General features: G+C 58.1%; 2 protein-coding genes across 4 annotated transcripts in view; one reads left to right on the plus strand and one right to left on the minus strand.

Annotated features, from left to right (window-relative positions):
• The window catches only part of OTUD7B (OTU deubiquitinase 7B), a 32726-nt gene extending 8491 nt beyond the window's left edge, over positions 1–24235 (minus strand). The window contains exons 1-6 of one of the 2 annotated variants that reach the window (XM_035346527.1): positions 24073–24235; positions 10642–10790; positions 6770–6940; positions 6347–6562; positions 1415–1516; positions 319–446 (exon numbers count right to left, since the gene is read on the minus strand). In XM_035346527.1, the coding sequence (XP_035202418.1) occupies positions 319–446; positions 1415–1516; positions 6347–6562; positions 6770–6940; positions 10642–10714 (690 nt within the window). In that variant the 5' untranslated portion in view covers positions 10715–10790; positions 24073–24235. Of the gene's footprint in view, positions 1–318; positions 447–1414; positions 1517–6346; positions 6563–6769; positions 6941–10641; positions 10791–19496; positions 19669–24072 lie in introns of those variants that run through there. The other variant, XM_035346528.1, reaches the window with a different exon arrangement.
• Positions 19186–25144, plus strand: part of VPS45 (vacuolar protein sorting 45 homolog) — a 40422-nt gene continuing 34463 nt past the window's right edge. For both annotated transcript variants that reach the window (XM_035346530.1, XM_035346531.1), the window contains exons 1-2: positions 19186–19190; positions 21095–21098. The gene's annotated coding sequence lies outside the window, so the exon portion shown is untranslated. The remainder of the gene's footprint in view (positions 19191–21094; positions 21099–25144) is intronic.

A 25144-nucleotide genomic window follows, 5' to 3' on the forward strand; every position in this document is an offset into this window, starting at 1 on the left:
TTTCCTTTACTTCTTCCCCTCCTCATCTGAGGGGGGGGGAGTGAGAGAGCGGTGGTGGTGTCCAGCTGCACGGTAAAACCACAACGTAACACAGTGCCAATAAAGGAATTCTCCTCCCTTGCAATAAAGAGCATTTCGCCAAAGCTTCACAGCCGTAGTTTAGAGGGGAGGATATTTCTCATCGAGGCATTGCCGAGTACTGCAAGCCACGGACTTGCCCAAAATTCAAGACCTTTTTTTTTCCCCTCCCAGACCTACGGGATGTTTTATCAGGATTTTCCCCCCTGCTCAGAGGGCCGCGTTCAGTCTGGCTCCTACCTCCTTGTTCTGCTGCGTTTGCTGCCAGCGCCACCTCCGCTTCAGGGCTTCCCTTTCCACACCTTTATCCATTAAGGTATAAAGGGATTTGCGGAGCATGAGATCTCTATCGTGGAAACCCCACATACCTGCACAGAAGGGGGGGGGGGAAAAAAAGCACCAGAGGATTAGTGAGAGCTGGCGTTTCTCCATCTTCTGCTATCTGAACTCCTACAACCTGCCACAAAACCGGGGGAAGTGGGTAAATTGGGAAACAGGGGCTGAGAAACGCGAGGCGAGCAGGGCCAAACTGAGCAAAAAACTCAACAGCCCTCAGCCCCCTGTCCAAAGCCTGCCTCTCCCACCCGCAAGCGAGCTTCGACACAGCTAAAGGCAGCGGCTGCCGCCTTTAGCTCTGAGGAATCTCCCAGATGAAGCAAAAATCACACGGTGCTTTCCGCCGGGCTGATCTGTCGAGGGAAAGTTTAGACCAGGTGAAACAAGGCTGCGGTTTTGCTGTGTCTGAACAGAGCCGGCCACGCGAAGGAAATGCCCGACCCAGCTGATTTAGAAGTCTAGAAACCTCCAAAAACGTTGTCACGTTTGACAAGGTGAAGTCACAGCAGACAAACCCGGGCCCTGGAAGTGCCCCGCTCTGCGAGGCCGCCCCGCAGTGCGAACGGGGCCTCTGGTATCTCCCATTTCCTTCAGAACCACGGGGAAGCTTGCCAAAGGAAAAGCTGAACCCCGAAATAATAATTTGGGGAGTGGGAAGGAACTCGGCAGCCCGTCGCCTTCAGCTCAGCCTCTCCCGCCGAGCCCCAGCAGTCGGGCACCTACTGAGGCTCACCCGGGACGAGCAGCGGGCCCACGGCTCCCCGCGGGGCAGATGAGAAATGCTCAGTCCCCACATGGGCAGAGCCTGTCCCCAAGGCAGCTCGGGGTCCTGGGCTCTCCCCACGCCTCCCCCAGCAGCGTCGGCTTCCCCGGTCCAATGGCACAAAGCGGCCGGTGAGGAGAGGCTGCGGCCACGCATCTCCCCGCACGGAGCTCCTTACCAGGGCGGGAGGGAACCCCTTTGCTATTTCTCCTGCCCCACACTCTACAAGGCTCTTACCCAGGGAGGCGGCGTGCAGCAGGCAGTTCCCGTCACCCGTGGTGGCCAGGGGGAGCAGCCGCTGGCAGCTGGGGTCCACGTTCGCCCACCAGTTCAGGCGACCTGGGGAAATGTGAAAAGAGTGAAAACGGGGCCCGTTACGCGCCGCGGGACCGCTGGGTTCATCTGCTAAAAAAGAAAGAGGGAAAAAAAAAAGGAAGATGAGGAGTGCAGCCTGCTTGGTTTGCGAAGGGGACACCCACGGACGCGAGCTGCGTGCCCGGTCTGAGGCTGGAAGAAAGGAGCCAAGGTGATGCAACAAAAAGGGCAGAGTGTGGGTACTTGGGGAGATGGCCGGGCTGCAAGGACAGGCAGGAAACACAAAATCCTTACTCAAGGTCACAGAAATTAGAGAGAAAGCTGAAAACAGGAGCAAGTCCAGCCAGGGCTTTAACCCAGAGCAGCCTTCTCTTAACACCCAGTTTCCCCCTCCCCCCCACCCCAAAAAAAAACCATCCTGCTGAGAACGCATCCAGGGCTGGTCCCAGATGGTGCCCAACACCTTTTCCAGTTTCTCCAGCTGATAATGAGACCGCTTGGAGTTGCTTTTAGCAACCAGATCCCTCCCGCGTACAGCGTCTCGCCTCGGTCGTTTTTTCCCTGCTCGCTAGGTCGGGTACGATGGTCAGGAACTTTTGCTGAGCCAAGCAGCTAAGCGGCTTTACCAACGAAAACGCAAACTGACGGCGCTTTACCGGGCTTAAAAATAGCAGCTTTTGGGTAATATCGGGCACGTGAATTACTACGAGTCAAGAGAGAAGGTTTTCAGCCCGTCTAAAAATAGCAGCTCGGAAAAATTAACAAACCCGCTGCAGTCAAACTCAACGCTAGAAGTTAAACGTTTCTCCAGGAAACAGAACTGCGCGAAATTACCACCCCGGGCTCACGACTCCAGCTAGGCTGCGCCTCGCCCGGCCGTACACTTCCAGCAGATATCCCCGTTCCTGAGCACGGCCCCTGGCAGCCACCCCGGCTCTCCCGGGAGCTCAGGATTTCTTGAGATTGTGCAGCAGGAGCAGGGAGCTGAGAAGGGGTCGGCGCACAGCCTCGGGACAATAGCTCCGCTCGGAGAAGCGCGCTGGTCTCGCTCGGCACAGCTCCTGGCACGGCGAAGGCGCAAACCCGCGCCAAGTGGCGCGGCGCCAGGAGAGCAGAGCGAGAAGGAAAAGCAGAATCTCCCCAAAGCTAAACAGAACGCGGGGCTACCGCACCCAGCGCTGAGCTTTTTTATCCCCCCCCCGCACGTTTTTGTTTTTTTCCGGGAGGATTTTTGCTGCTCTTTTTCCGGACTCGACCGCGGAGCTCGGGGGCGTCGCCGCTCCCCGGGCGTTTCGCTTGAGTCGAGGCGGTAAAAGGGCCGAGAGGCCCCCTGCAAGTGTTTAAAACAACCTATTTCTCTACACGCAGCTATTAGCAGCGGGTCCGCGAAGCTCTGCGTGCGGGCAGAAGGGAAAACAATAGCTTTCAGGAGCACAAGGATCTTCCTGCCATCAGCGTTTCCGCGGCAGCACAAGAAACGCTGCTGCAAGGAGCAGGACAAACCGATAACGAGCGCCAAGAAGTTTGCTGTTGCTGGCTTACAGCTCGCTCGCAGCAGCGTCCCAAGCTCCCGGCTGCCTCTCGCTTGCCCTTTTGCTTTTCAGCTCCAGGCTGTCACCCCGCTGTCCCCGCTGGCTGGCAGAAAAGCCCTGCCGAGAGCTGACACAGCTCCAGAATTGAAGCCCGGGAGGTCAGCGACAGCTTTTCTGCGCATCTGAAGCCAGGAGCAGGGGCTCCCCTCTGCAGGGGACACCAGGAGCACCGCTCCCTCGGGATCCAGCCCCGCCACACAGCTGTTTTGGGGGATGTTTCGGGATGTTTCGTGGCACGGTGAGAACATTTCTTTGTTCCAGCAGGGATCGGGAACCCGCGCACAAACGCTGTTTTGTGGAACGCCGCACGTGCTTCTAACAGGAACCGTGGAAATGGGTCACGCCAAGAGGAAGGAGCAGACACGACGCTCCTCCTAGCCCAGCGCCGAGCCCTGACTCGCAGAGAAACCAAACGGCTTCCCTGGGGCTACCCAGGGACTCCGGAGCCGTGCTGCCACGGCCGTGCTCCCTGCGTGACGGAGGCAGCGTTCCCGGGGATGAGCTGTCCTCCGGCTCCCCGGGCTGACGCGACGGGTCCAGCGGCACGGCGCTTGGGTGGCTGCTGCCGAAGATTTTTCTTCCCTTGCTGAAGCTGGCGATGAAGGAGCGGGGCCACGACCTGGGACTAGGTTATTGATTAAAAAAACAATAGGAGAAGAGCAGCTGGAAGCGGCAAGCTGGTTTATCGCTTCTAAAGTTTAATAATACACCCGTAGCCTCCCTCTTCCAATTGATCTGAATTTTCCTTTAAACAACACCTGCAGGAAAAAAACCTTTGTTTCGGGACCTGGCAGCAACAAGAGCTGGTCCTAATGCACGGACACATCCGTAGCTACTTCTCCCTGAACCCTGAGCCTCTTCCACGGGTCAGGAGGGACGAGAAGCGAAGGCTTGCGGTGCGTTACGACCAGCTGTGCTGCCGCTCTGCCGAAGGAAGAGAACTGCAGGTGCTTTTTGGAGCAAGGCGGCCCCAGCCGTGAGCTCGCCTCTCCTGTCGGGGAAGCCAGGCTGGCCAGTGACTGACGGGCTAAAATATTTGCAGCTTTGCAAATCGGCTGCTAGCACGTAGGACAGAGGGGGGGACGTGCGCACACGTGCCTCTGACCACGCACGGGCTAAACCCGGCTGAAAAGCTTCTCGGGAGCCGGGTGATGCATTCCCAAGGGACGGACGTGCGCCGGTGGCTTTGATGGCTCGCTCTGAGACGCAGGGGATTTGCATTCCAGGAACGAGGAACCTGCTCTCGCCGGTCCTCTGCCACCGCTCCGGCAGTGAGGCAAGCACGGAGGGAGGAGAGGTGCCGTGCTCTTACCTCAGCAGTTTTTAATAGTCCACCTACAGATGTTTACTGCAGCGCCAGCCCCGAGAGCGAAGCAGAAATCTTCTTTTGGAGAAGCGCTTGGCGTTGCTTCCCTGACCCCAGGGAGAAAGCCTGACCTTGGAGCAAAGGCTCAGCAACCCAGCCTGGGGTTTCTTCCAACTCTTGCCAACTTTTAGAACCACGCGGGGCAAGGCGCTGCCTGCTGCTTCCCCGGGTGTGCGGCGAGAAGAACACCGCGCCTGCAGAACACGGGGCAAGGCTTAAACCATGCAGGGCTCGAACAAAAAGCGCTGAGGTTGAAGCGAGGGCGGAATTTTCAGCTCCACCAAGGCCTTGTTGTAGAATGCCGAGCACGTTAACAGCTTCCCCAGAGGACGGCGTTAACGATTTACGGCCACTTTAGAGCGTGCTTGCTCCGCCACACTGGCGTAAAGGGAGCTCTGGATAGAACACGAAGAGTTATCTTCACGTTTATTGGTCTATAAAATATTTGCTTAATCCCCTGAGGACAGCACGTGGTAAATTAATAAAGGGTATCGGTGCAGATCACAGCACCGCGCTCAGAACCCTACTCCAAATTAAGCTTGGAAGAGTTCACGTATGCAGCGCAGCCCTTCATTAAAGATAAACACTCACTTATAACGAACCCACATCCATAACACAGGCACGCTTTGCCTTCAGATGGCGCTTTCTAAAAAATCAATTACTAAACATTAACACCGGGAAGCGTCACCAGCACCCGTATGAAAAAGCGCAGCCAAGAGGCCCGATCCAGCTCCCTCTGAGGCCACACGAATCTCTTGCCTGCCCTGCTGACAGCTCGTGCCTCCTCCTCCGGGGTCACAGACATGCCTCCAACGTGTTTTGTGTTCACAAAAAGGATTCGCGTGAATTACAGCTTGAGAGATCTGTGCTGAAAACTAGATCCTAACCACCTGAAAGCACCGGAGTTGGTCCTGGAACGTGGCAATCCAACGCCCGGCCGGGGCGATGCAGAGATGCAGATAAGTGCGTCTGAATTTGCATTGGACACGACAGCTTGACAGTCCACCCAGAGCAACGCCGCTGTAACGAGATCGCTTGGATCAAGTGCTCATTTCCAAAACATGAGAATATTTATTACAGGAACACTTGAGCGGGCTGGCTCTAAAATTTGACGTGAGGAACTCGCATTCTCTTCGAAGGAATAGTTTTCTAGGTACGCGGACTGCTGACAGAAATACAGGAGAGGTGCAAGGGCTCCCCAGCTCTCTCCTGGTTTGCCTCTTTCCCCACCCTGTCCCAGCTGCACGCTGCCCTGATAACACGGATTAGGTTGTTCCCCGCCAGCACGGAGGTCCCGTTCATTCACCAGCTCGATCTTATTTACTGATCACCTAGCAACTATTCAGGAGGAAACCAGCGTGGCGGAAAACAAACCCGTCCGCGCTCCCGACGCGGTTCCTCTCCGGGCACACACGAAGCCAGCTGACGAGTTTCCCTGCGTTGAAGCAGCGAGCGTCTAAAATGCATCATCGATCTAAAACGTAATCACTGCTGATACTGGTCCGGGATGATTAGCTGCTGCTGGTGTTATGCAATGGTTTCTTCCCCCCTCGCTTCTCACAGCAAGGCTGCTGGGATAGCGCAGGGCACGGGGAAGCTTAGGTGGTGAGATAATGCAGCTTTTTTTCTTCCGAGCATTACCATGCAGCTGCATGAGCGATGACGACACGCGCACACGATTTACATTTGGTGTCTGCAGGCGAAGCGAAGCAGGCTCTTGCTCAACTCTTGCACCACGCTATAAAAAGGGATGAAATAATACCCAGCACAGATACGCGCCCTTGCTCGGTTCTCCGCTGCCTAAGGCTGGTGTGCCAGCACGGTACTGCTGCAAACTGCCACCACCGCCTGAATTAGCATTAAAAAATAATAATAATTTGGGGTGTAAATGCTCACCGGCCTGTTCCAGCGCCACCAGCATCGACTGCTCGATGAGGTCTCGCTCGATGAAGCTGCGGAACTCCTCGGTGTACACCGTGAGGTCGGGCAACTGGAAGGTGGAAATGGGCATCTCCAGCAGGTGCTCGCTGCTGCCGTTGCTGGAGACGTGGGAACGGGCCAGGGAGACGATGGTGGAGCTGGCGTGGGAAATGCCTCGAGACAGGCGTTTTTCTGAGAGGAAAAGGAAGATGAAAAACCCACCCGAATGGTGCAGAAGCAGCAAACCTCACGGAGCCTATGATTAAAATCGCTGCCTTCAGCTAGTATTTTTTGGTTGCCAGAAGCTGAATTGCTCCGACAAATATTTCAGCCACCAGAAGACCGAACCGCTCCCTACCAGCTTTGGGACTCGGCTACGGGGCAGCGAGACACGCTTACCTTGCACGATGTCATCCTGCCGCTGCAGCGGCGGTCGCCCCGCACGGGCTGCCTCCTTCTCTGGGGGTTTGTAGCCTCGTCCTTCGTTGAAGGAGGGCGGCAAGTTCCCCGCGTGCACCTGCCGTAGCTGTTCGAAGTCGCTCAGGGCTGCGCTCAGGTCCCAGTTTTTACCTGGATTGGGAGGCACCGACAGCAATCACCATCACAAGACGGAAATCAAGTCAGCTCCTAACCATTCACACTAAAACCTACTGATAGCCCTTTGTCTACCCCTTGGATTTGAAGCTATATTCCTGCCCAGGACCTGGGTTTCTGAAGGAAATAAAACTCAACGTGAAGTGCCCAGAAGACGTTGGGTGTGCTGCCACCGGTGCCACGGGGGGTGGCTTACGCGTGCCTCGAGCACACCGAGCTCAGAGGGAGCTGCTGCTCCCAGGGCCGCACGTCCACAAAACCTCCCCAAAGCTCCCAAGACCCCTGGGTTTTGCCCAAATTCGCCTTCTGGCTGGGAAACGACGGGCAGGGCCACCGTAACATGGAAGGTCGGGCTGCGCTACGTCCACCGGCGCCAGCCGGGCAGCCCCCCTGCCCCAGGTCACGCCGAGCGCTGTTTCGTAAGCTGCAGTGAAGATAATCCACCGTGATGCCGACACCGCGCCTTTACTGACCAAGTTGAGCAGCCGACAGCTCTCTGTTCCCCCACGTTATTGCAGGAGAACGCTCGAGCAAGCACGACTTCAGCAGCTGAGGGTTCCTAAGGCCTCCAGCGCCTGTCCGGGGTTTTTAGGAGGCAGCCACCCACCTCTCTTCCAGCTGACACCCAAAATAGAAGAGCAAGCAAGGTGCCAGCCAGGCTGGGCAGTAGCTGCCACACTTTTCAGCAGGCTCGAGCCATTACTCGCCGGATGAATTATTCAGTAAAACTTACTCAGCTTGAACTTAGTGGAGTCGGGCGAATCCTGAAAGCAGTTCCACTTCCTGCTAACACTACCCAGCGGGCTGAAAGCATGCACGTTACCACACTCGAGCCTCTCCGTATGTAATAAATTGACCTTTTAGAAGCCACCGTCTTCCGAAAGCATGAATGTACAGCAAAAAAAGAGTCTACCATATGGCTTACATTTGCAAAAATGGTGATTTTTATGAACACTGCTAATCTAAGCTCTTAAATTTGCAAGTTAGCAGACAGCGTAGAAAGCAAGCCAGCTTTATATATAGTAACTCCACTACGGAAGAGAGATATAAACTGTCGGTTGGTTTATACGATAGCTCACAGACAATAAAAAGAAACCGTTATGCCTAATTCCCAAAAGGAAATACATTTTTCAAGTATTTAAATCCTCTTGAGAGATGTAATTCACAACTTTTAGTGACCGTCTCCGAATAGAAAGGGATTTTAAGGTTCACCTTTTGAGCCTTTTTATTTTATTATGTAAACGAACCAAAGAATCAGCATCAAGGAACGAGAACGAGCCATCGGACTGAAACCGAAGGCGCCGTCACATCGTCTCCTGCTTCGGGACAGGCAGCAGGAGGAGGCAGGCCCAGGAGCAGCTCTTGCACCAAGCAAAAGCAGGCAGGGGGAAATCCTCCGGGGACACGTGGGGCCAGGGTTCAACCAGGGAGAGACCCAGAGCCCGTTTTCCTCGTGACGCTGGCAGAACGTGGGACAAATTTCGGAGCAGAATCCAAACAGCGTTGTCCGATAACGTGCCCCTTTTCCCCCAGCTCTTCAGCCCTGCGTGCACGAGGACGCTGGAGCGCGTTGCCGTCGAGGCGCTGGGATCCAGCAGCGCCCGAGATCCCAACGACGGAGCAGACGCCGAGACCTGGCGCTGAGCAAGGAGCACGGCGCGAGCCCCACGGTGGCTTTGCTCGAAATTTGCACAAAACTCCGAGCACGGGCTGAAAAGCACAGCTCAATTCCTCAATTCGCCCTCAAACTTCACGTCTGACGGGTTCGCTTCATACAGCTCCTTTGACTGCACACTACAACCTTGCTAAGACACACCAAAAAGAAAGAAAAGACAAATCTGTCTCGCCTCATTTCCACACGTGGAGCTGTCAATTCCACAGAGACTACAGCAAAAACAGCAGCGCTCAGCAGCACGTCGTGAAAACGAGGTAAAACAACTGCTGTCAAAATAAATCAGCCGGTGTGCCAGCACGGGGGAGAGAAAATTTGGAGGAATATCTGCTTTAACTTTTTCTGTCGCAAGCGAAAATGTTAATTCTGAAAGATACCATTAGAAATCCTGACGTGAGACAGAGAAGCCTAAAACCAGAAACCAGAGCGTAAACACGCCACAAAAGCCACAACTTGCCAGACTTCCGCTGCGGCGACGCGGCCGCACGCTGAGCGGGTGAAGTCCTGCACCCAGCACGGCGAGGAACGGCACCCTCCGCCTGCTGGCCCGTGCCAGGAGCAGCGCTCACGGCCAGGGAGCTGGAGGAAACCTCCCGAAAACACGGATTAGAGCAAAGATTTCAGGGGTTTGAGTGCCTCGCCGTCACGGCACCGAGCGGCAGCAAGCAGAGGGGTGGGTGCGGATCCTTCAGGAGCCAGCCCTGGGCTCGAGCTACGCAAGAGAAGGGCTGGGAGGCAGAAACATCCCCAAAACGAGGTCCAAAACCAGGTGGGAGTTTGTTCCCCATCAGCAACCCGCAGCAGTTCGGGTGCGTGCGCCTCTGCAGCGAAGTCAAACTCGCACGCTCACCTTTGTTCCGCAGAGAGGACGCTTCTATAGCTGAGGTACCACAGCAAGCGTGGTCTTGTGTTACATAATTGCGTATTGGTTAATTAACGGGCCAGCACAGCCCTCTCTGCTCCGCATGCAACGTTTCTGTCCTCCAGCCTTACGGCACAGGCCAGTATTTACTCACCGGCCTTTTGTCAACACGAACCCCAAGGCAACGCTTGCCAGAAAGCTCCCAGCCCCCAAATCCAGACCTGGCAGCCTCTCTCCTCTCCCCCTTCCCGCAGCTACAAGTGAACAAAACGGATCACCCCCAGCCTCCACGCTCAACACGACCCCCAACGGGCAAGTTCTCGATCTCGTGCGGGTTGGGGGAAGGAGAGCTGACATCACGCTGTGTTTTAGGGTGAGCACATGGGCTCTTTAGGTAGGCAGAGCGCTGGAATGCTCGGCGCGGGGCGCTGAGCCTCCCGAGGGCTGCCTTGCCTGCTTAAAAGCGGACGGACTGAGCGCAGGTGATGATGATGATGATGGATTTTTGAGACTTGTCTGCCATTCCTCAGCATCTTCATGCCTACCAAACAGGACTGGAGGTTTGTTGGGAGCGTCCCGTGACGGGTGCTGGACGTGGCTCCACGTACGTCGGGCTACGAAGGGACGCTGCCAGGAGAGGTCAGCGGCTCGGCAGCACGCCGCTCGCAGCGCGGACGGAGAGATACCAACAAAACAGCAATTTATACGGGCATAATCAAACCACCGTCACAAGCAGAACAAGATCTACCAGTAAAAGCACGGTTTTGCCTATATAATTACTCCTCTGCTGCTCGGAAAGTACGGGCAGCCTTCACCCAGCGCTGTGCCTTCAGTCCTGCGGAAGGCACGGGAGAAACCCCCAGGTTTTGCCACCGCTCTGGACCGCTGCCGGCAGCGAAGAGAGAGGATGAGCGAAGGGATATCGCAGCTCTCTTCGACACGTTCTCCTTCCAAAGATTTGAAATTCATTAGCCGCTGGACGCGTAACAAGAAACCGGGGCAGAATTTCACCAACCACGCTGCTGACGGCGCCGCTCCGACACCTGTAGCCCCGCGGGTCCCTCCCGCAGCCTCCCCGCCCCTCTTCCGAGCCCCGTCGCCCCCAGCAGCCTCCTCCCTGCTTTTATTCCCGGCTTTATTTACCTTCCAGCAGGTCTCTGGCCAGTCCCGGCTCTGCCCCCGTTGAGCGAACAAAATCCGACAGGACGATGTCCATATCCAAGGCCGTGTGCTCATGGATTCCTCCCGGCAGCTGGGGTCGGCGGCGCCCGGATCAGCACCTCGGCCTCAATCTAGGAACGAGAGAGCAACACGGCGCGCGGCTCGCGTTACAGGGCATAAAATAATTAACCCGGGGAAGCAGCCTCGGAGCTGGCTGCGAACTATCCCATGGCAGGTGCCCCCGTCTCCCCAGAGGGGTACGGAACGCCTCCCACCCCCCAAAGAACCCCAAATAACCCCAAAGAACCCCAAAGAACCGTGCTGCAGGACCGCTGCCTGGCCTCCCCGGGCTTCACCCTCCGGACGGCAGAGCCGGAGCGATGCCGCGGACGCGCCGAAGGCTCGGCAGCTTTGGGGAGGAATAATTCTCATTTCCAAGCGACTCAGGGGGAGCCCCTCTTCATAAGAACACCCAGGAGAAGGAATGAGGTTGTCTGGGAGCAGCGAGGTTCTCGCCTCTGCCCACACCTCCCGACCCCTCCAGGGGCAGGCAGCCCTGCGCCGCGCAACGGCGCGAACAAAGCGCGGCAATTAGCAGATGTCGCCTACGGAAAATAAAACCAAGAAGCCTTTCAGGCACGAAAGGCAACCTCCTCTTCTTTCAGAGGAACAGGAACGCTCCAGCCCAGCTCTCCAGGAAGGGGAAACGTCTCGGCCCGCGCTTGGTTTTAACCGGCCCCGGTGCCGTGGACCTGCGGGGCTGTTTCCTAAAGCTTCCTTCGCCTTTCGCAGCTTCGAGAGCCCTTCAGATCCACCTGGCAAAGGCGAAAAGGACGCGATGGGGGAAACGCGAGGCAGCGGGCAGCCCCGGCTGCAAGAAGTCACCGAAGTCTCCGCCGAAAGGTTTCCAAAGGCAGCACCCCAGAAATCCTCCTGCGAGCCGATCTCCTTCCCAGGAGGGAACAAACCCAGCCAGCGCCAAGGTGCACGCTGTAAACCTTCCGTTCTGGCAGGTCCCAAGATTCAGAAAGCCACACGTAGGTGTGTGCCGTGCCGCGTTCAGATCCTGATTTACTGCATTCCTCGCGGCACAGACGGAGAGCAGCACGCTCGGCCCAGGCCGGGACTGGGCTAAGGCTCGGTGGGATTGCGCAGTTCAAGGGTTATCGCGGAGAAAAAAAGAAAAATCGACTGTCAAGGAACATAACCCGCTGGAAAAAACTCCTCCTAAGCTGAAATTTGGCACGTGAATAAGAGGGGAAAAACCACGTAAGGCTGGCTGACAGCGGCATTGCCATCCTGAGAGCAGGAGAGGAAATTTCAGTACTGCACAGATGAGCAAACCCGTTTTCTCTGCTGGCGCCTCAAAATCGTCGCTTGTCAGGATTATTCCTAAAGATGGGCCAAAGTCCCTAACGGCACCGACTCCCAAACCCAGGCACAGCAAGAGACCATGATTTAATCTGGAATTTCCTTGCTTTGTTGCTTAAATGCCGCTCTTATTATCTTCCACACTCTCTAATTGTACACTCATAAATTGCAGAAAAGCTTCTTGATGTCATTTATCACCGGAGCAATCTTGGGGCTGTCGTCATCAGAAGGCAATCCTCAAACCCCGTGTTCCTCCCTGAATGGGATCCCCGGTCCCTCGCCGAATCGGACCCTTGCTGAGCGCCGAGCGCAGCGCATGGCCCGCAGCCACCTCCTCGCGCACACGAACGGCAGCACCTCGATGCTGCGAGGCCAAAACGCAGCCGCAAAGCTCCGCCGGCACCGCCAGGAGCTGCCGGGGACCTACGCGAGGGTCCAAACGAAGGAACAGACTCTCCCACCCTGCTCACGTTTTAGGAGTAAATGCTTCTTTTGACACACACCAGGCAGCTCCGCACGCTGCTGGCATCGCTCGGGGTACGGCTGGAGCAGGCAGGGCCGCAGCTCGTGCCCGTGCTGGGCAGGATCAGTCCCACGGAGCCTCTGCCTGTAGGGAGGGAAGGATCCGACTTCCTCCGCAGGGAGACCCAAGCTCCGCGACCACAACGCCGTTGTCCAGCAAAGGCTAAAGCCTTTCGGGTGTCAAGCACGCCAAAATCCCCCCCTCGTACGCGCCTGTGAGCGCACGTAGGCGTTTCCGATGCGATTAGGGCAGCTTCCAGCGCTGGCTGTAATCCGCCGGCAGCTCCCTCGCCACGTTACGGACACCGGCGGGTGCTACGGCGGGCGCCGGCGGCACCGAGACACAGGCGGTTCCACGGTGGCTGCAGTACCGACCGTTACTCGCAGGATGCAGGAATTAAGCAAATTAACTCGTGAATATTCACAGTTTAATCTTCCTCAGGAAGCCGGGCTCTCCTCTCCAGCCCAGGCAGGTCCAGGACAGCACCCCCATCGCGCGGATGTCGCTGCCGACCCCACGGGTGTCAGGTCGCCCCGGCACACGATCCCAAAAGCACCTCGGAAATCATCTGTTTCTCCACAAGGGCCACACGCAGACACGTGCAAATCCCTCGAGCCAGCCACTCCGCTCGCTCTCGAAGCCGGAGGCGGCGACACGGCTAAATAAAGAAAGCCATCAAGTTCCATGTTATCGTTTGTGTTTTTTTTTTCATTATTATACAGTCCATTTCTTTAAGCCATCCCAGAAACACCTCATAATCAGTACTCGGCGAAGAAATGCTACTTCCCAAATATTTACATTTTAAGCTATTCCAGGGGAAAAAAAAAATATGCCACCAGAAGCACTGCTCTGTACACCCGAAGCTTTTGCTGTTTAAGGCTTTGTGCAAAGCACCAGCTGAATTTCCCAAGCCCTGTCTCCCGCTGCTATCCACGGCGCTCCCGTCAGAAGGAGGGCGTCCAAATCTCCCCGTTTCCACTGGTGAAGAGCCAAAACCAAATTGCCTTAATTCGCAGAGACTGAAATTAGAACGATTCCCCGCACACTGCCTGGCCACGGGAGGGAAGGGAGGAATTTGGGAGACGCTTCCCTGCCAAAGGCGAGGACGGGGTCAGGCAGACGGCGGCGGGGAAGGGGCCGGATCCGTCCCCTGGAGGTCCCCTCCTCGCCCTTGCTGAGGCTGCCAGGAGTGGAAGGGGAGCTCCCAACACCCAGAGACACTCACAAATGGTGCTCTGGGAGAAGCCACTGTCCCCAGATTCCTTCTATTTCCCTCCTAGCAGACAGCCCCCAGCCTCCACGTGACTCTGAGGCATTTCCAAGCCTTGCACACCCTCCAAAGCTTTTCTCTTTTAATTTCATCATGGGGCTGCAGAGCCGCAAGGCGCTAATTTAAGATTATGGAAAGCCAACGTGTTCTCTTTAATTGCATTTTCAGGCATGAGAAGGAGTTGAGAGTACTATCTCCGAGCCCTTCAAACCAATAAAAACCTTGATTTGAGAGGGAAAACGATGGCGTGGAGCACAACCAGCTCCTGGCGTTCGGGGAGCTCGCGCAGCCCGGGACCAGCTTTGTTACCGACTCCAAATCCAACCACACGCTTCGGAGTTTCAAAACAGTCATCACGTTTAAACGCCAGGCAGGAGCGCTTCCCAACAACCCTCCTGTTGTGATAAGGCCCTATCATCTCCTTCAAATCGCTTTTTGGCGAGAAGCAAGAGGCTTTCTCGCCGCTTTTGGCACCGGCACGACGCTGCAGCCCAAACAGCGCAGGATCGGTGCTCGGATAAAGCAAGCGCAAGTGCCAGGCAGGCAGGCACCTTGGGGTAAATGCTTTGTAAACAGCTTTCCGGGCCCAAAGCCATCGCTTATTACACGCAGCCCCATGGGCTATGTACCTGCGGTATCTTGGCAGCGCGCTGGGAAGCGGCAGACACATTTACGTTCAACGATTTATCTAAGGAAGAACAGCAGCGGGGTGGCTGTCACGCTTACCTCGCTGAGGCTTTCAAAACTTCACGAAACTCCTTTTCTCTGCAGATGGGGTATCGGTGACACCACCTCTACCACGCCGTGGGAGCTGGGACGCGGAGGGAGCTCTGCCTGGGAAGGATTTACATCTAGGGCTGGCCTCGCATCAACGAGGGTTCACAACCTTCCCAAAAAACTTGCATCAAGGACCAGAATAGATCACCGGGGAAGAAGAGTGCCTCATTCACACTGAAATCTGCCGAAAGATTTCTGTTTGAGTACACACACTGCTGTAAAGCTCACAATTGCGAATTGCTGTTGGCACCCCGTCGGTAAAACCGCCCGGAACGGAGCACCGGGAGCCACCGTGTTCACCCAGCAGCCAGCGTATTGCCGGGGAACGCTGCAAAGTCTCCACCCAGCTGGATTTCCAGCCTCCCAGGGGAGAGGAGTTGCCCGTTCCTGCAATCCGCTGGCCTCTGGGCCATCTCCCTGCACGCAAACAGAAGCGGCGAGACGGAGGGATGGCGGAGGGATGGGTGCAGGGCCTTTATTCCCTTTCCCTCACATTCAGCTCTGCCTTGAGGTGTGGAAATTCCCTTCCACGGGAATAATTTGACCGTAACATGGTTTGGTCACCACAGAATGTGGGTTTTTGGGGCTTTGCTCCAGGTCCTTTGTTGCTATCCTAATTTCCTTTGCATAGTAGCTTCCTTGCCTCTTTCCAGATTGATTCCCCTCAAAGATGTTCTGCAATTTTACTGTCTCCTTGCCCTTTACTCTGATTATTAAAGCATTAAATTATTAAAAAGGATTATTAAAGATTATTAAAGCATCAGAGATAAGAGGTCGCAGTCATATTACTGCTCTCGCGCCTGCCCCGCCGCCTCTGCCCAGCGAGCCGCGGCCCGCGCAAGAAGTCAAGTTGTGAATTAGTTACTGAGAGGCTTTTTTGTTATTTTATAAGAAAGCATTCTTTATTTTGCACTAACACACTTCTCAAAGCTACACGAGCAGGCTCCTATCCGGCAGGCAGCAAAGCTGCTTGCATTTCCTTCACATTTTCCTCTTCCACGGCCCGCATCCCCTCAAACCGCTTCGACAAAACACCAGAGCTGAGGATTATTCACCTCACGACAGCCCGCTACAAGAAGCTGCCCCCCACCAGAAGCTGTAAAGCACTGACTTCGCGGAAGGCTTTTATCCCAATTACTCTTATCAAATATCTTGAGGCCGCACCGGCGACCGGCCTGGCTGCTGCCCTCCTTCGCTACCACGCGTGGCCTTCAGCCCCCCCTCCTCAACGCGACAGTCCCCAGGGGAACACAGGCAGACCCAAAGCAAGAAGCGACTCGACAAAGCTAAGTTGAAAACCAACCGAAAGGCACAGGCCCACCAAGGCAGAAGGGTCCGAAAAGCCCAAGAGACAGCCAACCTCCTCCTCGCCTCGGCGGCGGCACGCAGCTCAGCCGGGGGCTCCCACGAAGGACGCGACAACCGAGCCCCAGCCCACTGACAATGGTGTCAATATTTTCTTTAAAGCATGCCCGACTCATTGTAGAAACCACAATGTCCTGGACTGTTAGGAATTCCTGGAGTTCGCCGCCTCTGCTGCCGTGACGCCAGCTCGGAACTATGCGCGCGAGCGGAGCGGGCGCCGCGCTGCTCGCCTCTCGCGCCTCCCAACGAGGAAAAGCCTATGTCCGAAGCGAACACTGGCATCTTTCAGGTCTCAGGGTTACAGTTTTCCTCACAATTTGCCGTGTCGCCAACCAGATAAAACCGGACTGGGTGTTTCAGAGAGTTGACCTTTCCTCTCCCTCAGCCCAAACACCAGCACCCGTAACCTCTGTGCTCCTTTCATACCCCACAATCTCTCTTCGAGGGCCATAAAGATAAGAAATCAGCTAAAAGCTCAGTGCTGCTCACACGGAGCCCACGTGGCGCACGTTCACCTAACTTTCCATTCTCCTTTTTCTTCAGGAAAGCGCAGCTTTTCAACATAAAGTCCAGCCACCCCCCCCAGCAGGCAACCAGCAGCACCTTCAGCAGGTCTGCGGGCTGCAGCTCCTCATCTTCAGCACAGCGTCCCCCCAGGCAGAGCCCAAATATTCAGCTTCTGCCCCCAAACAGGCGACAGGCCAGGCCCGGATTGACGCTGGAGGCTGCCATAACCTGGAGGGAAGGAAGCGCTGTCCCAAAACCAGCTCATTTCTGAGGATGTGAACATCTCCAAGTGCCTCTTCCCAACATCGCCTGCCACGGGATGCTGCACGTGGATGTGCGATAACGTTAGGAAACCCAAACCTCTGGGAATTCATGCATTTTTAGAGCGGCCTGGCATGGCATTGGACTTACCGAAGGGCCATTGGCAGTCCCCTCGCCTCTCAGAGGTGTCTCCTTTCCAGCAATTCTCCGAGTGCCCCCGCAGACAGAAACAGCTTTATTAGGACGAGCGAAAAACACCTACCCCACAGGGATGTCACAATATTGCGTTAGCTAATGCTTGTAAAATGCTACAAAAAGCTTAATTAAGCCTCGCCCTTATGAGACACTGGAAGGACTCTCAGGCTTGTTGCGCAGGCAGCAGCCAGCGCCGCGCAGCACGGGCACGAGCCTGGGAAGCGTCCACGTTTCAGAAATAATCTTGGGGAAAAAAAACAAAAAAGCAGCGAGGACATTCACCTTGCAGTCAGAGGCAAGGATCCCGGTCAGAGTTTTAAAAGTTCACCTGCCGAAGAGCCCAGTGCTCAGATCTAACAAATAATCTAACTACGAGCAGGGTCAGATCCTGCCGTGACCGAGCACCAGCTGCATGACTGAAGAGCCGCCGCGGCCACGAGCCTCCCCGGCTTCAGCTAGCAAAGCTTATAAAAAGCACTTTACGACCCGCTCACATCGGTGTGCCTTCAGTGCTGCCTCAATAACTGCTCGCAGGGAGCAGATAAGGCAGGAGCTGGCAAGGAGCTAAGCGCCCCGTGCTGCCACCCCGCGCGGACGCGCTCGCTGCGCCCGTAACGTCACCGTCCTCCGCTCGGGGACCACCGCTGCCCAAAGCAGGGAGAGAAAGTGCTCACAGCAGGATCCTCCAGGAGGATCTGCAGAAATCGCAGCCTCTGGCACCGGGGCCAGGCGGCCTTCACCTGCACGGCCGGGCGCGGGCTGAGCTTCTCCCTCGAGCCTGCCACGAACGCCGCGGTGCGAAGTTCCTCCGCGCAGGCGAGATCCCGAAGAGGCCTGGGCTTAGGTATGGCAGAGTTAGTCGCTCCCATCTCTGAAGACCGTATTTGGGAGTGTATTACTTCAGTTTCAATGGGGTTTTGGCTTGTTTTAAAAGACTGGCATTATATCTTGTGTTCCCTTGTTTGCTCATGCCATTCTTGTTGCGCTGGGCTTCAGCAACGCGGACTCAAAACAAAGCTGAAAGGCTATTACCAAATTATTCCCCAAAACATGAGCTGTTTCTAAAATGCCAAAGCCGCAGGGTGTTGCTTAAATCAACAAAAGGAAGGAAAAGAGAAGAGGAAAGGTTAGCAAACCACCCAGCACCCCTCCTGGTACGCGTGGGTACTTCAGGCCGCCGCGCCGAGATCCCCCATCGGGCTCGGAGGCGTTTCACAGAACTGCCAGCGAATGGTTTCAGCCTGATTCACTGTTTTTCATTGTCCTGTCCAGAAAGGATGACTGAGTTCATTGCTACTGGAAATATTTCACCCTGTTTTGCCGTCGTGTCTGAACACGCCGTCATACTTCAGAAGCATGGTCCTCTACCAGCCTCGGAAGGGAACGAGCCGCCAGCGTTAGCTCATGCCAGAGATGATTCCTGCATGAGAAAACCTTCTCCCCCTAGCCAAGACCAGAGGTTTCATCCCCGCAACCTCCAGAGAGGATTAATTCTCCTCAGCACCTCACAGCGACGCACCGAACGCTTCCAGAAACTGTTCCCAGGGCTCTGCTTGGCACCGAACCACCCCAGCCAGTACCCGCCAGCGGCTTTATCAGCTCTGTGCAAACACGGCAGGGAGGGAAGCACGGGGACACAAACTTACACCTGGACGCTCAGCTCCACTGCTAAAAACCTTCCGAACTGCAGATATTTAGGAGCCGTCAGAACTCGATTTGCCTGTGCAGTAGCGCTGCCCTGTTTTTTGAAGGCCAACCTTATCAAGACCAGCAGCGTGAAATCGTCAGTCCCAGCACAAAAGCGGGCTGAATAGAAGAAGAAACGGAACAGTGTTTATTTTTTAGCCAGTCTCACCAAGCTGCCCGTCAGGCCGATGCTGAGGAAGGGGTCGGACGGTGGCAAACCCACGAGCCCCAGCTCCCGAGGCCCAAACCCGACCACCAGCACGGGACCGGGCTCTCCGAGGTGCCTTACGTATGTCTGGGCCCTAAAATAAAATGAAAGTAAGGAAGAGGTGTTCGCCTTCAGGGCTTGGGCGTCCGTTTCCCGGTCACCCGAGGCAGCAGGACACAGCAACCAAAACCACGTAAGGAACCTTTACGGCTTCAGCCCAAGGAAAATGCTTCCTTCTGCGTCCAAAGACACTCCACTTCGCCTTTCACTTTTAAATTCCGGCTTTTAAGTCAACATCTTACAAGGTCTTAGCCACCAAAGGCGACTTTCATCTTGGAGTGCATTTAAACAGCTCCTCTGCACCGCGAGTATTTTGATTTTAAGCCGAATTTGGCTTGGACGGGCGCCTTTCCCGGGCTGGTCGCTGAAATCTGTTTCCTTAAGATTGGGGCATGCCAACGTCACGCCGCTCTCGAGCCCGCGGGGTCGCAGGGAGCCTTTGAGTCAACGAGCGTTAGCTAACGAGGAGCAGAACGAAGAACAGCGAGGCCGTGACCACACGAGACCACAACAGGGGCTTTGGGAAACAGAATTTGCCCGAAGCCTCGCACCGGGACACTCCACGCTCTGCGAGCTCCCCACCCACAAACGGCACCGAGATTTTCTCACGTTACCTCTGGGCTGCTCTGTGCTCTTTTTCAGCAAGGTCTCGACGTGCTCCTGCCCCCCGCCGCGCACCGGGACCCAGCGGAGCAAGGCAGAGATTACGCCGAGAGGCCGTGAGTCACACGCGGCTCGGCGCTGTAATGAGCTTGATCCTCAAACAGTATTTCTTGCTCGGTCACCACACCCATAAAAACAGAGAGTGAAAGCAGTGCAGCCACAGCCGGGATGCCTCCACCTAACATTAGGACGAGGAGGCAGCAAACCTCGGAGCGGGGCCCTTCGTTGAGAACCAACGTGCGGCTCTTTTGGTTTTTAACAACCACACGGGCCAAAAAAGCCCGCACCGCGCACCTGAGATGTTTTCAAAGCTGGCTCAGCTCCCGTGAAAGCCAAAAAAAAAACACAAGAAATCCGAAGTTTTGTGGATCCCTCCGCCGCAGAACGCGCCGCAGAGCTATCGCTGCCAGCTCAGGACCCGAAGCCCAGCAGCAGCTCGCCGCTCCCCACCACCAGGAGCCGCCGGGAGGAATCGCCCAGCCGCCGCTCTCCTGCCCTGCAGGGCTCCACAGCGAGGTCCCAGCAGCAAACCTCGACGCGAAGCTTACGGAGCTCCCAAACCCAAAAAATCTACCCCAAAACCGGCGTTGAACGGCGCTTACCTCCAAAGCAGAGGTTGCCCGCGTGGCCCTGCCTCTCGCCCTCCGCTGACTCGCGTGCCGGCCGTGCCCCGGCGAAAGCTTCGTGATGCGAACCAGAGGCAAGACCTCAGCGCCTCGAGCAGCCCCACGGCCACGCTGCCCAAGCCCTGCTCTTGACTTAATCAGCCTTATCAGAAGAGCTCCTACCAAATAAGCTACTCGCGTGGCTCCGCTCCAAACGAGCCAGACGGGAAGCGCGCGGGCCTCGAGGGAGGCTCCTCGCTGCTGCCTCCTGCCCGCTGTCCCCTGGGGAGCCCCCGCTCCGACTCGGGTCACCCGGGGTGCCCGAACGCGGCGCAAGGAGCCCGATCCTGCACCTTGGCGGCGGTCGCTCGGCTCCGAGCAGGGGCTGTGGAAGAGAACCTGCAGCCTGCACAGCACCGCCAAGGCGAAACTCCAAGGGGCAGATCGTCACCGAAAGCTCCGACAGCAGCAAATTATTGCCGGTGCCAAGGAAGGTGCGGGATCACGAGCACGAGAGGAAGCAGCAGCGAGGCAGGAGTCGCCGGTATCGCTGCAACCGTTCTCATATGCGCGGCTTCCCTTAAAAGCAAGCCCTGTCCTATTTCCACGGGCTGCAGCCACCTGCTCTCCTCTGCTCTAAATACAGCTGCGCTAATTCCAACTTCCAGATGATTCTCAAAGTTGGGCTGAGAACCTGCAGCAGCGCGGGAACAGAGCCGCAAAGCCACGTAAAAGGCGGCTTCAAACGCAGCCGGAGCAGACCCGCTGCCTCCCGCCCCGCCGGTGCTGTCATTTATCAACTCCTCTTTCCAAACTTTTTCAGGAGAAATCCTCAACCCGAGCTTTCTGCTCCCTAACAGACGTCCTCGCTTCCACTGAAGCCTCGGTGGGAAGCGCGGCGGAGACATCGGCGGGGCTCGCGGGACCGGGCCGAGAGCCAGAAGGACGGCGAACCCTCGGCACCAGGAGGCAAAACTCAGGCACTGGAAGGATTTCGGCCCCGGGCTGCGCAAGGATTTGGGCGCGCGGATCCCCTCGCCCTGCTGGCGGCAGGATTTGTGCCCCGTGTGTGCCCCGCAGGAGGCAAGGAGAGCCTGGAGGAATCCTCCTCCGGGTCGCGTGCTCGGGACAAGAGCGTCAACGGACGGCCCCTCCGTCACAAGTAACGGCCGCGAGCTTCTCCCCCTCTCCCCCCTCTGCTCCCTCAACTCCTGCAGCAGGCAAAAAAAACCAACAGCAGTTGTTTTCCAGGACCTTTTCCATCGTGACCACCCCTCCCATCTCCCGAGCAAAGAGCGTTTTCCTCGCTGCCCGCGCTCGAGCCCAGACTTCGACGCTGCGTGTCACCCCGCCAGCTGTTTTCCTCACACCCACTTGAAATGTCAGCTTTCGTTACGCTGAAACTCCTGCTCCGAGCCTGGCCTTCCAATTAGCACCACGAGGCGGGTTTTTTGTTGCCGTTGCCTCGTTTTTTTTCCCCCCCTCCAAAGAAAGCGCGAAGGCCCAGCGCAGCGGCCTGCTCGTCGGCTGCGATGGGAAGTTCTCACACCCCGAACACCGACGCTGCTGCTCCAGGTGGCGGCGAGAACGGCGAGGCAGAAAGCAAAGCCCGGCTCCCGAGCCTGGCTGCGGCACGCCAACAGGAGCCCCGCCGAGGTCGGCCCCCGGCAGCCGAGCTGAGGACTGGCAAAACGCGCAGCGGGGTTAGAAAAGAGAAATTCGGCATCGTCAGCAACCCGAGGCGAATAATCCGAGCCCCCCCCCCCCTCGTTTTACCTCTCCTGCTCTGCGACGTACGCTGACGGCAACGGCTTGATTTGTACTCAGCCCCACGGGTCGAAGCTGGAAACCAAACCCCCCACGCACGGCGAGCGCGGCGGGGAACCGGTAAGCACCGGGGCAGCCCTTGGTGTCGCCCCGCTGAGCGCTGGGCCCGTTTCACAGCCGGACAAACCGAGAGCAGCCAACTCGGGAGGCTCCCGGCCCGTTACCGCGCTCCTTCCACGAGCGATTCGCGCCGCGGAGCGCGGCGGCGCCGTTTCCCTCGAGCCTGCGAGCTGGTGGCTCCTGCGCCAGCCTCCTGGCCCGCAAGGGAAGCACGCGGAGCTCGCCACTCGGCAACCTGGCATTAGGCGGACGAGAAACTCCCTTCCTTTCCTCCCGAGATGGAAGCCCAGCAAACTCCGGAGCTGGTTGGAAGCTTCTGGCACCGGCTCGCTCCGAGGGGGACGTGCACCATCCGAGCAGAGACACCGCTCCCGACGGTGCCCAGAGAACTCAGCGCCCAAAAACAGGCCCGGAAAGAAGCCGACGGCTCGGCCAAACTCAAAACCCTCGGCAGGAGCCGGCAGAGTTCGCTCCGGTTCGAGCGCCGAGGCGGCGTTTCGAAGCCCCGTGGATTTCCAGGTTGCGAGCGATAATCCCCCCCCTTGGGCACCGCCAGAGGAAAGCGAGCAGATTACCGGCGTTCGCCGCGAAATCGCCGCAGGTGAGAGCGTTTGAACGCTCCCAGCACCACGCTGCAGCCACCCACACCTTCGTCCCGTCTACTCCGGGCCCACGGCGGCCCGCAGGCCCGTGCCCGGTTATTCCGCAGCCGGTGATTTGGGCGGCCGAGCTCTTTGTGCCCGGCTCCGTCACCGTAACCGGCGCGGCCAGGCCGGGCTTCGTCGTCCCCAAGGCGTTGCTCGAGCTTAAATTATTCAGATCAGCTCCACACCGCCAGGAGACACGGATACCGGCACGTCGGGGGCGACTCCGGGGAAAGGCACCGCGGCCGGCGGGGACCCGAGCAGAGCAGCAGCTGCTCGAGGGGAAGAACGGGGCCGGGGGGCTCCTCGAGGAGCTCCTCGTGGGGACAAACGGGGACAGGGGAGTCCTCGGGGGGGTGAACGGGGACAGGGGCGGCCTGGGGGGCTCCTCAGGGAGATGGGGGCTGCTTGGGTGCTCCTCATGGGGACAAACGGGGACAGGGGGGTCCTCGGGGGGATGAAGGTGTCCTCAGGGGGTTCCTCGTGGGGACGGGGGGTCCTCGTGGGGGTGAACGGGAATGGGGGCTCCCCAGGGGGACAAATGGGGACAGGGATATCCTGGGGGGCTCCTCAGGGATGGGGGTAACCTCAGGGGCTCCTCAGGGGTAAAACAGGGACAGGGGAATCCTCAGGGGGGCAAACGGGGATGGGGGGGCTCCCCCGGGGGCCCCCCCAGGGGGATGGGGGCCCCTCGGGGGGCTCCCCATGGGGACAAACAGGGCCAGAGGCACCCTCGGAGGGACGAACGGGGACCGGGGGGGGTATCCTCAGGGGGGAAAACGGGGCCGGGGGCTCTTTGGGGGGCTCCTCACGGGGGCAAACGGGGACAGGGGGAACCTCGGGGGGGGACACACGGGGATGGGGGGGGTCCTCAGGGCGCTCCCCGTGGGGACAAACAGGGCCAGGGGCACCGTCGGGGGGACGAAAGGGGACAAGGGGAGGCCGGGGGGGCTCCTCACGGGGCCGGGGGCTCCTCGGGGGGCTCCTCACGGGGCACCACGGCCCCGAGGCGCGGCCGCGCTCGGGGCCCGGCGACGGCGGCGAGGCCCCTACGGGGCCGTGTGCGGGACCCTCCCGGAGCCGGGGCTGCCCGGGGAAAGCCCGGAGCAGGGCGGCCGGGTCTCGCCGGTGGTCGCGGGACCCCCCAAGGCTCCGTGCCGGGCTCCCGGTACCGGGCACCGGGCACGGCCCCGGCACCACCGGGAACTCCCCGGGCCCGGCAGCGGTGTCCCAAAGGGCAGCGCGGACCCCACCGTGCCCAGCCCCGACATCACCGGGACCGCTGCCACCGAGAACCGGCGGCGGGGCCCGAACCGGGCACCCCCCCGCTACCGGGGCCCGGCGGGACTCAGCCGTGCCCGGAGAAAGCTCCGAGCCGCCGGGAACGTTACCTGCGAGCGGCTCCATGCCGCGTCCGGGCCGCTGCCGCCGCCGAGGCCGAGGCCGAGGCCGCGCTCCCGGAGGAACCGGAGGGGACCGGGACCGGCGGAGGGGGGGGGGGGGGGCGGGGGGGGGGGGGCGGAACCCCTTGCACCGCCCCCGTGCCCGCCCGGAACGTTGACGCCGCCCCCGCGGCCGCCCGGAGCGCTTTCGCGGGAGCACGCGGCCTCCTCCGCCCCGCCCCCCGCCGGGCTGGGCAGAGCCAATGGCGGCGCGGGTGAGGCCCCGCCCCGGCGGGGACGCGTGGCGCATGCGCGGGGTGGGAGGGGGTGGGAGGGGCGGGGCTTTAGGGGCGGGGGGCGGGGCCTGGGACCCTGGGTGGGGTCTGCGCCCCTCTGCAGGGCCTGGGTGGGGTCTGCGCACCTCTATGGGGCCTGTATGGGGCCTGTATGGGGCCTGTATGGGGCCTGTATGGGGCCTTAATGGGGTCTGAGCCCCTGTACGGGGTCTTTATGGGGTCTGCACGCCTGTATGGAGCCTTTATGGGGTCTTTATGGGGCCTGCGCCTCTCTATGGGGCCTTTATGGGGTCTGCACCCTTGTATGGAACCTTTATGGGGTCATTATGGGGTCTTCACCCCTGTATAAGGTCTTTATAGGGTCTTTATGGGGTCAGCACCCCCCGTATGGGGCCTTTATAGAGTCTTTATGGGGTCTTCTTGAAGTCAGCACCCTTGTATGGAGCCTGTATGGGGCCTTAGTGGGGTCTGCACCCCTGTATGGGGCATTAATGGGGTATGCATCCCTGTTTGGGGCCTATATGCCCCATACATACATACATATATATATATATATATATACACCTATATACACCCTGCACCCTTGTATGGGGCCTTTATGGGGCATTAATAGGGTTTGCACCCCTGTATGGGGCCTTTATGGGGTCAGTGCCCCCCTATGGGGTTTATGTGGGGTCTGCAGCCCTCTATGGGGTCTGTACCAATGTGGGGCCTTAATAGGGCCTGGGCCCTGTCCTGGGGTTTGTCTGGGGTCTGTACCCTCTATGGGGCCTTAATGGGACCTG

This window comes from Oxyura jamaicensis, chromosome 25, assembly GCF_011077185.1.
Source record: "Oxyura jamaicensis isolate SHBP4307 breed ruddy duck chromosome 25, BPBGC_Ojam_1.0, whole genome shotgun sequence".
Taxonomy (NCBI): Eukaryota; Metazoa; Chordata; class Aves; order Anseriformes; family Anatidae; genus Oxyura; species Oxyura jamaicensis.